The 16999-nt window shown below is 33.7% G+C and overlaps 1 protein-coding gene across 1 annotated transcript in view; it reads left to right on the forward strand.

The window, feature by feature from the left end:
* Window positions 1-16999, forward strand: part of SYCP1 (synaptonemal complex protein 1) — a 120748-nt gene that overhangs the window by 67253 nt on the left and 36496 nt on the right. Inside the window, exons 21-24 of the mRNA XM_087865756.1 lie at window positions 789-870; window positions 3754-3816; window positions 6359-6421; window positions 6581-6643. Coding sequence (XP_087721882.1) covers window positions 789-870; window positions 3754-3816; window positions 6359-6421; window positions 6581-6643 — 271 coding nt within the window. The remainder of the gene's footprint in view (window positions 1-788; window positions 871-3753; window positions 3817-6358; window positions 6422-6580; window positions 6644-16999) is intronic.

A 16999-nucleotide genomic window follows, 5' to 3' on the forward strand; every position in this document is an offset into this window, starting at 1 on the left:
AAAAGTAAGAATATGCCAATTAAAAATTTAATAGAGTAAATATCCTGGATTCAGTTTTTACAAGGCCAATTATTCCATGTGATTGAATAATATTCTGTGCATACAGGCTAAACCCAGCAACATATTAATGTTAACCAGGGAGACTATAATTAGAAATAGCTTCATTGATCTGAGACAAAAATACCATTACGTTCATGTGCAACAGGCAGATTTTTAATTTAAAAAATTTTGAAAAGATAATACATGCATGTGGCACAAAATTCAAAGTGACAAAAGGGAACATGGGGAAAGGAAACTGTCTTCCCTTTGTCTTGCTGCTATCTAGTTTCCCATCCCAGAGATATCACTGTTTCATGTGTGTGTTTCCAGAGATACTCTCTCTCTACATAAGGATATCTGTCTATGTAAATGTCTCAGTCATGTAGTTCTTCATTAAAATCACTTGCATTTCTGTCCCTAATTTATTTGTATAAAGTTATGACTGCATCTTAGAATGATGACTAATTTATGACTTCTTTAAGAAAAGAGTAAAGTGAAATCTTGACTTTTCTTTTTTTAATGGATAAAGGACTCTAGATAATTAGTTTCAAATTAAATGTATAAAGTAATTTAAGTATAGGAGAGGAAGCATGCCTGTTGACATTAATGCACAAAAAATTACCAAACAAAATGAAAATTTAAACCAACCAAAAAAGTATCATAGTCAACCATTTTAAGAAATCCCAGAAAAGGAGTAAAACAAAAAATATGATTTTTTTTTACAATGTCATTCTTCCATTTCCTTTAAGGAATGAACTGGAATCTGTGAGAGAAGAGCTAAAACAGAAAGGAGACGAAGTTAAGTGTAAATTGGACAAGAGTGAAGAAAATGTATGTTATATTTAATATAAATTGTATAACAGAATTTCAAATCATAAAATCAACACCACATGTCTAAAAAAAAATAAAGTGAAGTATGTTCTCAATATAGGGACTGTTGTAGGCTGTTGACCTTAAAACTATAGGCAAAGTTGGGTTATTTGCTTATATGGTTTATATCTAGAAGAAATAGTGGCATAATTCCAAATTTCTTTCATAGATGCTCAATATTTAATGTTGATTTACATTTTTAGGCTAGAAGGGTTCATGTTTTAGTGGTAAAGAACATACTGATAAATTGATAAGTGTGTTGTGCTCTGGTGGATATGATTTCAACAAGCCGAGCTAGGAAGGTTTTTAGGGAAGAATGTCTCAAAAGTGGACTAGTACAAAGTATGTGACATGATGATAGTATACAATATACATAGTGGGGAAAAGATTTGCCAAAATAGAAAGATCAAGCTGGATTGTGAAGGCCTTGACTGTGTTTTTTCATTCACTCAGCACATATTATTAGCTATCTACCTGTGCCAGGCACTGTTCTGGGTGCCCAGTTTGGACTTCATTTGTTCTGGTGAATAATGTGTGATCCAATTAATGCTGTTTTTTTTTTTTTTTAATTAGGGAAGTCACATTTTTAATTTTTAAGAATGGAATGGGGAGATGTGAAAGGTACTGGAACTAGTTGGAAGGCTTTAAAAAAGTGTCTTGAAAGCTCTGGAAAAAAAAATCTTGGAGAGGACTTTGGCCTAGTTTACTTACTTCTTCCTGAGTTAGTCGTTGTGGTTAAGGGGTAGACTAATTTGGTGAAGCCTGAGCTGCATACCTACCTACTCCTGGAGACAGATTAGCTTCCATCAAACTACATGGATTTAGTAGGATTACTGTGGAATTTACAGTAATGGAGTCTTCTCAGGAAAGAATGGTGGCCAAGACCAAAATAGCTCCTCTATATAATTGCTATTGGAGCCTATACAAGGAGCATCTAATCAAAAGTTGAGTCAGGACAAGCTTCCTGGAAGAAGCGACATTCAGTTTGAAGCTTAAGATTAACAGGAATTAGTGGATGGCAGAGGGGTGAACACAAATATATCAGGGAGAAGAGTATTATAAATTATAAGCACACACAAATGTACTATATACAGAGTATGAGAGAGTGTCATGTTTAAACAACTATGAAAAGTTCATCTTGGCTGAAAGGTGCAGTTTAAGAGAGTAGTAATAGTGGAGAGAGTAGGGAAAGATGAGGGTAGAGAGATGAGCATGGAGAGATGAAGGATAGGGGAAATAAAGGTTGGGAGAGATGAGGGCAGATTAGTTAGGGCCTCATAAACTATATTTAGGAATTTGATGTTATCAAAGAGTTTTGACCTGAGGAGTGTCATATTTATTTTTAGAAAGTTGTAAGACTATCTTATAACTAAGATGGTAAGGATGAGATGAGCTAATATTTTTAAGGGCTCATAGTGTACCAGGAACATTCTAGTTCTTTATATATGTTCTCTTAGTTAACTGCAAGTTATTTTGTCCTCATTTTATGAATTAAGAAATCAGATTGTGAAATAAGTCAAGCAGAGAAAGACAATTATCATATGATTTCTCTCATCTATGAAACATAAGAACTAGGAAGATCGGTAGGGGAAGAAAGGGATAAAGAAAGGGGGGGTAATCAGAAGGGGGAATAAAGCAGGAGAGACTGTGGACTCTGAGAAATAAACTGAGGGCTTCAGAGGGGAGGGGGGTAGGGAAATGGGATAGACTGGTGATGGGTAGTAAGGAGGATACGTATTGCATGGTGCACTGGGTGTTATATGCAACTAATGAATCATCGAACTTTACATCAGAAACCAGGGATGTGTACTGTATGGTGACTAACATAATATAATAAAAATAATTAAAAAAAAAAAGAAAAAAATAATTCTTTAAAAAAAAAAAAAAGAAATCGGATTTCCAAAGGGCCTTGAAAGGCTACATATAACTAAGAAGTAGTAGTTCTGGCCTTCTAACATTCTTTAGCCTATACCACATTTTTTTTTCTCTCAAAAAGGTATTTTTCTTTCAGTTTCATATTTATTAAGTTCAACCAGAAAAAGGAATTTAATCTCCTGAAGACTTGCTATGTAATTTACTACCTTAAAATTTGCATCATTGGCTGCTTCAAGACACTAATCCTTTTGCTATGGGAAAAAAACGTGAATTTGGTGTTCAATGTAAAATAAAAGTCCTTTACCAAGAATTTAAATGTATTTTACCAATGTACAAGATACTAGTGATGAGTTAAGGAAAAAAGCCCCAAACGCAAGACAAGTTGTCAGCATATTTAAGCTTTTTCCGTGGTTACATTTCAATTTACTTATTGAAACAGTTTCCCAGAAAGAATCCAATTTGCAACTAGTTCTCAGAAATTTGCCTGACATTGAAATTCATTACACCTTTTCTCCCCAATCCACTACCTTAGTTCAGACATTTATATTGTTTCATACATGGTTTCTCCGAGCCTGTTTTCTCATCTCTAAAATGGAGATAATAATACCTGCCCTTTCTTTATCATTGGATTTTTCTGAGGTTCAGATTAACAGATGTTTGTAAAAGATATATTTAGAAGATTATAAACATTTGACAAGACAACTTCAAAAATTAGGATAAACTGAGAAAGTTGATAAAATATGACAAAGTGATATTGGGCTAAGATTAAAATACGAATGATGAGCATTAACACAAAAACATTAAAGACAATTTCTTTTTAAAAAACGGATACCACAATAAACTGGGAGTATGTATCTTTTTGTAGAAATATAAGACTAAATTTTATACCTCCATTTCTGAAAGTAACTCATAGAAGAAAATAGAAATTTTGTTAACATTTTAAATATGATGGCAAATAATGTTTTTTAGGCTCGCAGCATTGAATGTGAAGTTTTAAAAAAAGAGAAACAAATGAAGATCTTAGAAAACAAGGTATTATTTAATTGCAAAAAGTGTTTTTGAGAAACGAGACTTTGTAACAACAGGATGACTAGGTTCTTTAGGACCAGTCTTTACACTGTCCTGTACAAAGAGATTTCAATTGTCTTTGAAGGCTTTGAGGAATAATTTTGGATTTTTACTGCAGGTTTCTTTGAAGAAGCTCTGGGTTCAGGAGTTTTGTACAGTGCTTCAAAGAGCAAAGTTTCATTAAACTTCTCCTTAGTTATCTCTTCCCTTTCCCCAAACTGTACACTCTCAGCAGCTGCATTTGTTGCAGATATCTTTAGAGTGGGAAGATGCTTTTAAAGATTATTGTTAGACATTTCTCTCATTCATATAATTAAAGGAGCTACAGAAAATTTTCTCTTTATGTGAAATTGTGAAGTGTTTTTACTGCCTGGCTGTCCATCCCAATTCACTTCTCCCATCTCCACACATTTGTCCTAAACTTGACCTTCTATATAGTGAGTAGCCCTCTGGAAAAGTATAATTCACTCTCTGAAGTTCTGACCTCTGATAACGCCATTTTCTTCTGCCTAGAATTCTGGTGAATAAAATTCTTTGTTTCTATGCATGCAAATTATTTTACTTAGAAATGAACTGTGCTTGGGAAAAAAAAACTGTGGTAGTTTAAATCCTTTTCAAGAATTTTGGACGTTCTGCCAAATATGTTTATCTTCATTAGCACTAAATATGGAGATTATTTCAATTTAAAAGGCATGACAAGTTATTTTAATTTTCATTAGCTTATTCAGAAAGAAGGGAGAGTGAGATGGGGCAGTCAAATTACATTCAGAGATAATAGTTTTGATGTCATTATTTTAGTAAGATACATACTTATTTTTGGACTGTAGTAACGCCAGTTAAAAAGATGGCTTTACACGAATACCAATATCTGAAGTCTTTTCAGGTCTGATTCTGTTTTCTATTCTTTCTGCTATTTACTCATTGATTCTTAATTCTTTGTTTGTTTTTATGATTCTTTGGAATTTTATCTGTGGGAATTCTTTGAGGCTTGTGTTGAAGTTTATATTTTCCCAAAAAGATTTCTTGGGAGCACTGTTCACCAGGAACCATTTTAAATTAAATTCTCCATTTTAGGTTTTTCCAAATTATAAAGATAACATGAATTCAGGCTATACAGTCATATAAGCCTACCTCATGGCTACAAATTCTCAGGGAAATTTTGATACTTTTCACTCTGTGCTAGCATCAAGACAGAGAAGTTTTCTTGTGACCCTTCTGTGTGACAGATTTATTTTTTACATTTTCATGGAGCAGATAGTCTTTTGAGTTTGTGGCTTTATGCAGGGTTGTCTTATTGAATTCCTTACCTTTAGTGAGCTCAAAGTTTTATCTCCTATCTCCCTTACACTAGGTAGTTTCAGCAGATGTCCTTAGCTGGCTTTGCTACCCCCCAAACCTACTATTATCACTTTAAAGTTATAATTTCAAGTAAGAAGATTCCTTATTTTGTAGCAATTTCCTTTTAAATTATCTTTATCAGGAAGGTTCTTCAGAGTATATAGGTGGCTTTTCTGCCAAAATTGGAAATCCTTGATTTTTAAAGTAAGTAAAAATTGTATACACAAATAGTTGTACCTGCTACTGTATTTATACCAGTAAAATTGGCGTGAAAATCACCAAAATGTTTCTCATTTTTCTGTAGCTTTTCTTCCTTTGTTTTCTTTTTTGAGTTTTCTGAAGTAGACCATTTAGTGGTTAGGCATATTAAAAATGAGACATTTAACAACTGTGCCGTGTATTACTCAGTTTTAGAATAATAGCTGATTATGACTGCACATGGGTTTTGCAATAAAAATATTTAACAGGGTATTTTGTGATGAGAGATTAAATTTTTTTCCATTAGAGTTTTTATTTTGATGGAAATTAGTACAACTTACATATCTGTAATGCTTTAGGACTGTTTAGAAATTTGTGCTGCTTTTATGATACTCCAATTATTTCTTAGCCTAATGCCTCTTAGTCCAATCATGCCTGTGTACTCAGGTGACATAGTCTCTCAAAGTGAGATATAAAAAAAGTGGTTTAGGTGGTATTTCTATAAGAGGAGTTAGAATCTAGTTAAGAGGAGATAGAGTATCACATTATTACCCTTCCCCAAATATAAAAGTAAAAGACACTCAGAAATGAGAAATGAGGAATGATGAGTAAGGAAGAAGGCAAATTATAGTTAATCTTACCTCTGGCTGTAGCTTTTCAAAATCCAAATAATAATAAAATTCAGCCTTTTATATAGAATTGACCATGAGGCACATTTTCCTTAAAGTAATTGAATTCATATCTTCTTTAATTAGGTTAAGAAATGTGAAGAATTTCAAGTTTATATTGAGAAAATTTTAATAAAAATTTATACGTGATCACATAATTTTTGACATTAATGGAATTACTAAACTACATGAGTTTTGAAGTGACTTTTATGTTACTTTATGCAATATTTTTGTTAGTTTGAAATTACTTATTCTGACTGGAATATTGAATAAAATAATTATAATTTCTCATAATTTTTTAGTGCAACAATTTAAGGAAACAAGTTGAAAATAAAAGCAAGTGTATTGAAGAACTCCAGCAGGAGGTATGTACTGATTCTCAAAATTTAACTAGTAAAGAAAAACAATTTTTTTCACTACAATAATGCTTTCCTTTCCTTTAGTAATTTCCATCTAAGTCAGTGGCAGTGCAAAATTGAATCATGTTGTTACTAAGCATAATTCTTCATTTTAATATTTTACAGAATAAGGCCTTAAAAAAGAAGGGCACAGCAGAAAGCAAGCAACTGAATGTTTATGAGATAAAGGTATTTGGAATCTTTATTTTTGTTTTTAAAATACTAGTAAGTAGATAAGAACTTAGGAAATTTCATACTCTTAATTTGTATTGTAGTAGTTATTTTCACAAATTCTTTTGAGAGTGTAAGAATCAATCCTTTTAATAGAGTGCTTGCTTGTCTGTGACTTAGCTTATCTGAACAATCTAAGCAGCTTAAATATATGAATATGTGTGGTATATGTGTGTATTCATATTCCTTACCCATACCTTCATATTTGGGATTGAGTAGGCTTGGGGTAGAGCCTTGGAATCTACATATTTTAGAAGGTCTATATATGATTATCCTGCTGCACAAGAAGTTTGAGAACCATTGATTTTATAGAGACAAATTAAAGTTAGGGAATGTCAGCTCATGATGTCAGAGCCCTAATTTGTTTACAGTCATATTCCTGTCTTTGAACAACAGCTGACAGTAAGTACTCAAATAGTTTTTGAGTCTTGAATGGAAAACAGTGGTTCTCAGTGTTTGAAAGATGTTCCTTTTCTAGGAAAGCAAAAATCTTACACCTTCCTTTAATACTATTTGAGATTAAAAGTATATAAACATTGTGTTAAAAATGAATTCTCAAACTGCTGGAATCGTATAGAAAAATAATTGATAATATATATCCTGTAATTCAGCCTTCTATAGGTAGAATCAAAAGAAATATACAAAATATTCATAGCAGTATTAATTGTAGTAGCCCTAAAATGAAGATGACACAGATATGCATTAATAGTATAAAAGTAAGTCAATAGGAAATCTCTCTAAGATGATCCAGATTTTGGAATTAGGAGATAAGGTCATTTATATAGTTTTTATAAGTATATTCAGAGATGGAAAGGAGAATATTATAATGAATAGATGGAGAATCTCAGTGAAGAAATGGAAACTTTAAAAAAGCATCAAATGTAAATTGTACACTTGAAAAGTAAAATATCTTAAACTTCAAAGGTCCTCATAGTAGATTGAAGGTGGATGAGAAGAGTGATGTGAACTCGAAGCTGAATCAATAGAAATGATTAGTCAGAGAAACACAGAAAAAAGATTAAAAAAAAAAAGGAAGTGTTCCCCAGTCACCTGTGGAACAATATCAAGTGGTTTTAAATGTGCAATTGGAGACCCTAAGAAGAGGGGAGAAAGAGAATAGGGCAAAAAAAAGTTATTTGAAACATTTCTGAAAAATTTCCCACATTTAATAAAAAGCAGAAACTTGCAGATCTGTGGCTTTTAGCAAATCCATAGCAAGATAAACAGAAAATGATACCTAGGCAGGTGTGTCTGAGTCACAGTGGTAAACCCAAAAATAAAGAGAAATTTTTAAAAGCAGCCAGAGAAAGGAGAAACAATGATATAAATGAGGGCTGACCTTGAATCAGGACAGTGAAGGCCAGCTAACAAAAGAATGACATACGTAAAATGGTGCCAGAAAGAAACTATCAAGCCACAATTCTGTATGCAGCAAAAATAAGGACATGGAGAGTTGTACTGAATGTTAAAGACATGCTAAAGGAATTTTTTTTTCCATCTGAGAGAAAATGACATCAGATGAAAACTTAAATCAATGGAAGGAATGAGAAAACTAGAAACAATAAATATGTGGATGAATATAAAAGGCTATATGTATTTTTCTTAGTTTTTAGTATATATGGCTTTTTTTAAAGAAATGCTATACAGAGTGCATAAGATACATGATAACCATGGTGCAAAGGACAGGAGGCTAATACGACTATTTTGTTGTAAGATTTTTACATTCTACATGAAGTAGTACCCTATTAAGTCTTAAGTAGACTATACTAAGTTAGTGATACATATTATTCTCCCTAGAGCAGCCACTATAAAATAATGCAAAGAAACATAGAAGCCAGTAGAGTAACTGAAATGGAATACTAAAAAAATTTTTTTTTCGTTGGTTGTCAAATGATCGTTTATTGAAATATTTTCCTTTGTAATTCTTAACTTACTTGGGCATTCCATTGCACACTATTGTTGTCATCTATGATATCATGAGGGTGATGGCCATCAACATTTCAGCCCACAGATTGGGCAGTCCCCAGGATCTCTTTAATGGTTCCAGAGAGTTCTCTAGCTAAAGATTGGTACTGCATCTGTTGGACTTTGTTGACAATCTCATCAAAAGTGATATTTCCACTGTGCTTAATGTTTTTCTGCTTTTTGTCTCTTGGCGGTTCGTTGAGGGCTGGGCTTTGATAATCAGGGCAGAGGCAGAAGGTACCACTTCAGTCTGGGCTTTCTGTTCTGAATGATCAGTTTCACTGTAATCCTCAGACCCTTATATTCACTGGTTGCCTTGGCAATGTCATCACCAACCTTTTTTGGGGACAGACACAGGGGGCTGATCTTCGGGGCTAGGGCAGATGTGGCACCAGCTTCCCCAATGGTGCCCTTCAGGTATACAATTTTGATCTCAGTGGGGTTGAACTTAGGCAGTATGGTGGAGGCAGCTGTGTCAGATGAACCCAGATTTGGGATGACCTAAGAGAGTTGCACCTTCTCCTCCGAGCCAAAAGACAAAAAGTGGAATACTAAAAGTTTTGATAAACCCAAAAGAGAAGCAGAACAAAAAAAGAGGTGATATGAAAAAGGAAAATATATATAGATTAGAAAAGAATAAGTTAACTATCTCTTCTTCTTTTTTTTTTTTTTAGATTTTTATTTTATTTTATTTGAGAGAGAGAAAGCGTGCAAGTAGGGGGAGGGGCAGAGGAAGAGGGAGAAGCAGACTCCCCACTGAGCAGGGAACCGATACAGGGCTTTGATCCCAGGACCCCAAGATCATGACCTGAGCCGAAGGCAGATGCTTAACTGACTGAGCAACCCAGGTGCTCTTAAACTATCTCTCTTAAGTGATTAATTCGTCTATTTTAAAAATTCTAAGGTTTCTACCAAGTTGCTAGTGTTCTAGTAAGTGAACTTGGCAAAGTCACTGGATACGGTGTTGATTACCAAAAATCAATTGTATTTCTGTCTATTGACAACTACTAACTGAAAAATAAATTTTAAAGCACATATCACAGTAGCATCAAAATCCATATAATAGAGACAAGTTTAACAAAGTACACTGAAGACTCATACACTAAGAAGTACTAACATTGCCGAGACAAAGAAGACCTAAGTAAATACACGTATTCATGTTCATTGATTGGATGCCTTGATATCTTTAAGATGTCAGATTTTCCCAAATTGATAATCAGTCCCCATCACAATTCCAGCAAACCTTTTTTTTTTTTTTAATGGACCTTAAAAGCTGCTTATAAAATGTATATGAACATGCAAAGGACCCAACGATTTTGGGGAAAAAAAAAGAATAAAGTCAGGATTTAGGCTGCCCGATTTGAGGATTTACTGTAAAGCTACAGTAATCAAGATATAGTATATTATATTTAAGATAGACAAAGAGGTCAATGGAATCTAATAGAAAGTTTAGAAGGAGACTAGTTGATATATAGTCCATTGATTTTTTTTTTTTTCCAACAGAGATGACCAAAAAATACAATGGGAGAAATGAAAGTTTTTTTAAACAGATGTTTTAGAATAACTGGATATCCATATGGAGAAAAAAACCTTCCTACCACAAACCACAAACAAAAGTTAATTTTAAATGGGTTATAGACCTAAAAATATTGAACTCTAAAGCCTCTAGAGGAAGATATAGGAGGGTATCTTCATGGCTTGGAGGTCAGCAAAGATTTCTTAGAGCATAGAAAACAATATTCATAAAATTATGATAAGTTAGACTTCATCAAAATCTGAAAGATTTGCATTTCAAAAGGTGTCATTAAGAAACTAGTCAAGGTACAAAGAAGGTGCAAATACCGACAAAAACATTTGACAAATGACATATATTGATGAATGGGTACTATAAAAGTGTTGGTGAAGTTGTAGATCATTTTGAATTCTTGCACACTGTTGGTGAGAATGTCAAATGGTGCCATCGCCATGGAAAGCAGTCTGGTGGTTACTCAAAAAATTAAAAAGAGAATTAATCATATGATCCAGTAATTCGGCTTCTGAGTATATACCTTAAAGAATTAAAAGCAGGGTCTCAAAGAGATATGTGTACACCCATGTTCATAAGCAGCATTATTCATGATAGCCAAAAGATAAAAGCAACCCAACATTTATTGATTTATCATCCATATTTAATGGACAAACAAAATGTTTTTTATATACATACACACACACGTATACATACACAGTGTAATATCACTCAGCCTTAAGAAAGAAGGAAATTCTGATGGATGCTACAGTGTGGATAAACTTTGAGGACAAAAGGACAAATGCTATATTACTCTACTTATATGAGGTCTCTAAGAGTAGTCAAATTCATAGGCCAGAGAATGGTAGTTGCCAAAGGCTGTGGGGAGGGAGAAAGTGGAGTTGTTTAATGGGAACTGAGTTCTAAGAAATGAAAAATAGAACCACAATGGAATATAACTACACCCACAAGCAAAATGAAAAGGTGGGGCACCTTTCATGAAAAATTTCAGGATGACTACAAAATCATTAATCAAAAATCATTAAAGATTTCAGGGTGACTACAACAGAGCAGGAAACTAAGTTCAGGGTGTTGTATAATTACACAGTTCTCATGCCCATGAAGCTGAGCACTGCCCACAAGAATGGCTGAAGTTAAAAAGACTGTCATCAGCAAATGTTAGTGAGGATATGGGTTAACCAGAACTTTCGAACATTGTTATTAGGAGTGTAAAATAGTACAGTCACTTTGAAAATTCTTTGGTTGTTTCTTGTAAAACTAAGCATACATGATCCAGCAATTCTTTTCACATATTTACTTAAGAGAAATGAAAACATGTTTACTAAAAGTATTGCACAAGAATGTTCATAGCAGCTTTATATATAAAAAACTAGAAATAATTCAGGTGTCTATCAACAGGAGACTAGATAAACTAATTTGTTATATTCATGCAATTGAATATTACTCAGCAGTAAAAAAGACCGACAGAAACATGGATGAATCTCGAAACATAGTAACATAATCTATATAACAAGATTAGCATGATTTAGCATGATTCCATTTATGTAAAGTTTTAGAATAGACAAAGCCAATTTATAGAGACAGAAAGCAGAACATTGGTTGTCTCTGGGAAGTGGGATTTAGACTGCAAAATGGTATAAGGGTACTTTCTGGGATGATGGAAATGATTTATATCTTGATTGATGTTATCATTACGTGGCTGTCAAGATACTTGTCTAAGCTCGCCAAATTGTCACACTAAAAATAATTCTGCATTTTATTGCACATACATTATATCTTGATAAAGTTGAACTCGTTGATGAAACCTCCAGGGCCTAGAGTTCTCTTTGTGGAAAGGTTTGTAATTTATCATACAATTTAATCAATAGTGGTAGTATTATTTTGTTATTATTTCTTCAATTTTGGTAAATAGTATTTTTCTGGATTTTGCCCAGTTCATCTACATTTTCTGTAAAATTGTCTGCAGCATCTATAGTTATGTTCTCTTTTTAATCCTGGTGTTGGTTATTTGTGCCTTCTCTTGGTTATTCCTTTTTTCTTTTAAAGTTTTTATGTTAATTCCAGTTAACATTCAGTATAACATTAATTTCGGGTGTAGAATATAGTGATTAAACAATTCCATACAACATCTGGTGCTCATCACAAGTGCACTCCTTAATCTTCATCACCTATTTAACTCATCCACCTTGCCCACCTTCCCTCTGGTAGCCATCAGTTCTCTGTAGTTAAGGCTCTGTTTCTTGGTTTGTCTCTGTCTCTTTTTTTCACTTTGCTCTCATTTGTTTTGTTTCTTAAATCCCACATGTGAGTGAAATCATAAGGTATTTGTCTTTTCCTGACGGACTTATTTTGCTTAGCGTTGTACTCTCTAGCTCCATGCATGTCATTGCAAATGGCAAGATTTCGTTCTTTTTTATGGCTGAGTAATATTCTATTGTGTGTATATAATGCATATAATGTTATGTACTATATATGTATATTATATATCATATATAATGTATGTTATATATATATATATTACATGTTTATCCATTCATCTATTGGTAGGCACTTGGGCTGCTTCCATAGTTTGGCTGTTGTGAATAATGCCGCATTAAACATAGGGGTGCATGTATCCCTTCAAATTAGTGTTTTTGTATTATTTGGGTAAATACCCAGTAGTGCTGGATCATAGGGTAGTTCTATTTTTAACTTTTTGAGGACCCTCCATACTGTTTTCCAAAGTGGCTACACCAGTTTGTGTTCCCACCAGTAGTGCAAGAGGGTTCCTTTTTTCCACATCCTCGCCAGCACTTGTTGTTTCTTGTGTTTGATTTTAGCTATTCCGACACGTGTGAGGTGATATCTCCTTGTAGTTTTGATTTGTATATTCCTGATGATAAGTGATGATAAGCATCTTTTTATGTGTCTGTTGACCATCTGTTGCATCATCTTTGGAGAAATGTTTGTTCATGTCTTCTGCCCATTTTTCAATTGAATTATTTGTTTTTTGGGTGTTGAGTCTTATAAGTTCTTTATATATTTTGGATACTAACCCTTCATTGGATATTTCATTTGGAAATATCTTCTCCCATTCTGTAGGTTGCTTTTTCATTTTGTTGATTGTTTCCTTCACTGTGCAGAAGATTTTTATTTTGATGTAGTTTCAATAGTTTATTTATTTATATTTATTTATTATTTATTTTTTTTAAAAGATTTTATTTATTTATTTGACAGAGAGAGAGACAGCCAGCGAGAGAGGGAACACAAGCAGGGGAGTGGGAGAGGAAGAAGCAGGCTCCCAGTGGAGGAGCCTGATGTGGGGCTCGATCCCAGGACCCTGGGATCAGGCCCTGAGCCAAAGGCAGATGCTTAACGACTGAGACACCCAGGTGCCCCTCCAATAGTTTATTTTTGCTTTTGTTTCCCTTGCTTCAGGGGACCTATCTAAAAAAAAAAGTTATTTGTCAGATGTCAGAGAAATTACTCCCTTTGTTCTCTTCCAGGATTTTTATGGTTTCAGGTCTCACATTTAGGTCTTTCATTCATTTTGAATATATTTTTGTGTATGGTGTAAGAAAGTGGTCCAGTTTCATTCTTTTGCATGTTGCTGTTCAGTTTTCTCAACACCATTTGTTGAAGAGATTGTTTTTTTCCCATTTGATATTCTTTATTGCTTTGTTGAAGATTAGTTGACCATATAGTTGTGGGTTCATTTCTGGGTTTTCTGTTCTGTTGATCTATGCGTCTATTTTTGTGCTAGTACCACACTGTTTTGATCTCTACAGCTTTGTTATATAATTTGATGTCTGGAATTGTGATGCCTTCAGCTTTTCTTTTTCAAGGAACATGTATTTTTAATCATAGTTGAAAGTTAATACATTTACTATGAACATAATTATGCCAATATATTTGAAAAACTTAAAATGGAGTAAATTAACCAAAAAACAATCTCAAAAAGAAATAATTTGCCTGGATAGCCTTATTAAAGAGCTTGAATCAACAATTTAAAATCTCTTAACAAAGCAAACTTTAAACTCAGATGGTTTTATTTTATTTTATTTTATTTTTAAAAGATCTTATGTATTTATTTGACAGAGCAGGAGACCGCAAGCAGGGGGAGCAGCAGAGGGAGAAGCAGGCTCCCCACTAAGCAGGGACTGGGATGTGTGGCTTGATTCCAGGACCCTGGGATCATGACCTGAGTGGAAAGCAGTCGCTCAACCAACTGAGCCACCTAGGTGCCCTGAAACTCAGGTTTTAGATGGGAGTTGTATATGTAGAAAATCTACAAGAATCTATAGATGAATTAATACAGTTATTAAATGTGTTTAGTAAGGTTGTTAGATATATGGCCATTACAGAAAAATCATTACTAGTTTTACAAATTTGCAGCAAGCTATTAGAAAATATAATTTTGGGGGCGCCTGGGTGGCTCGGTTGGTTGGGCATCTGACTCTCGATCTCAGCTCAGGTCTTGATCTCAGGGTTGTAGGTTCAAGCCTTGCACTGGGCTCCACACTGGATGTGGAGCCTACATTAAAAAAAAAAAGAAAATATAATTTTAAAAATACACGATTTATGTGAAAATGCTGTTTTTTCTCCCCAAATTGATCTACATGTTCAATTAAAATTTCACCAATGATCTTTGTAGAACCTGACAAATTGGTTTTAAAATTTAAATGTAAGAGCAGTAGGCTAAGAATAACTAAGGCAGTTCTCAAGAGGAACAAGGTGGAGTAAATGTGCCTGACCAGATAAAAAGATTAATTGTGAAGCTAAGGTAAATAAGAGCATAGTATTGGCACAGAGGTAATCAAATGAGTTTAACAGAAGAGAGAATCTGGGAAAAGATCCATGCGTAAGTGGTAACTTGATATAATATGTGGGTAATATTATGGATATGTAGTGCTGGAACATTTGACTCTTCATATATAAAAATATGAAATTGTACCCCTACACTACATACAAAAATGAATTCTTTAGGGATGTAAATGTTAAAGGCAAGACTTCAAAATGTTGGGAAAAAACACAGTATATCTCTGTGGCCTGGTGGTCAAGAAAGATTTCCTAAGCAATGTAAAAAATACAATCATGTTTTGGGGCGCCTGGGTGGCTCAGCGGTTAAGCGTCTGCCTTCGGCTCAGGGCGTGATCCCGGCGTTTCGGGATCGAGCCCCACATCAGGCTCCTCCGCTATGATCCTGCTTCTTCCTCTCCCACTCCCCCTGCCTGTGTTCCCTCTCTCGTTGGCTGTCTCTATCTCTGTCAAATAAATAAATAAATAAAATCTTAAAAAAAAAATACAATCATGTTTGAAAATATTGATAAATTCATATATGCTGTAATTAATAATTTTTGCTTATTTAGAAAGCAAAGAGACAAACCTCATACTGGGAGAAATATCCGTTATACATATATAATGAACAAAGTATTAGAATCTATAATTAATAAAGAATTTCTATAAATCATTAAGATGAAGCAACCAAATAGATAAATGTAAGGCCTGAATAGAAATTTCACAGAATAGAGAACACGAAGAATTAAACGTAACATTTTTAGGAAAATGCAAATTAAATGACAAAATTTCAAAGTACTTTTAACTCTTACTGTCAACTGTTTGTGAAGTTGTGAAGCAGGCAAAACTCCTAATATGCTGTTGTTGGGAATTTAAATTGCTACATGTACTTTGGCAAATAACGTCTTTATCTTGTAAAGTTGAACATGCGACCTACCCTATGACCAATTTGAATTCTAGGTATATACTACAAAGGAATTTTATGCATTTGTACCAGGAGATATTTACAGGAACATTTATAGCATTATTGTGTGTATTGTCCCCAAGTGTGATACAATTCAGTGTATGAGCAATTGAATATATAAATAAGCCACAGTAAATTCATACAATGGAACACTGCTTAGCATTGCCTATATTTATACACAAATATCTGAAACTGCTGAATGAAAAATACAAGATAGAAAAATAAATATACAATGAAAACATTTATATAAAGTTCAAAAATAAAGAACTCTGTGGGGCGCCTGGGTGGCACAGCGGTTGAGCGTCTGCCTTCGGCTCAGGGCGTGATCCCTGTGTTCTGGGATCGAGCCCCACATCAGGCTCCTCTGCTATGAGCCTGCTTCTTTCTCTCCCACTCCCCCTGCTTGTGTTCCCTCTCTCGCTGGCTGTGTCTATCTCTATCGAATAAATAAATAAAATCTTCAAAAATAAAAAACCCTGAAGTATTGATATATAATTATTCAGTAGAGCTATAAAGAACAACAAGGGAAAAATGAGTATTAAGAGCATTTGTTACATTCGAGGGGCAGAAGTTGAAAACTAATGAAGAGAAGCATTCAGAAGTATTTATCAATATTGATAATATTCTGTGTCATAAAATTGGTGGTTGATTCATGAGTACAGAATATAGTCTGATTCATTTTTAAATTACCTATGCCTCCCTTTCCCAATTCCTGTCCCTGCCATATATCTATCCCTACTCCTCAATTCTAATCCAGCTCTATGGTAATAAGTGATTCTGGAAGGTGGGTGCTAATTAAGGTTTTTCTTTCTTTCTATAATTTCTATATTTGAGTCATGTCTATATGACTCAGTAAATTTTTGTACAAAACATATGAAAACAATAGAAATGAAAGATATTTATAGAAAATCTCTCCAAGACTATGCTTTTTCATGAAATCTACTTTATTTTTCTCATTTGCTTATGCTTTTAGCATCATATCTAGAATCCATGGCTAGATCCATGAATGTTAACTCCAATTTTTTTCTAAGAGTTTTATATTTTAACTATTACATTTATATCTTTAATCTATTTTGAGTTAATT

Source organism: Ursus americanus, chromosome 12, assembly GCF_024610735.1.
Source record: "Ursus americanus isolate L20-20 chromosome 12, mUrsAme1.1.p, whole genome shotgun sequence".
NCBI lineage: Eukaryota > Metazoa > Chordata > Mammalia > Carnivora > Ursidae > Ursus > Ursus americanus.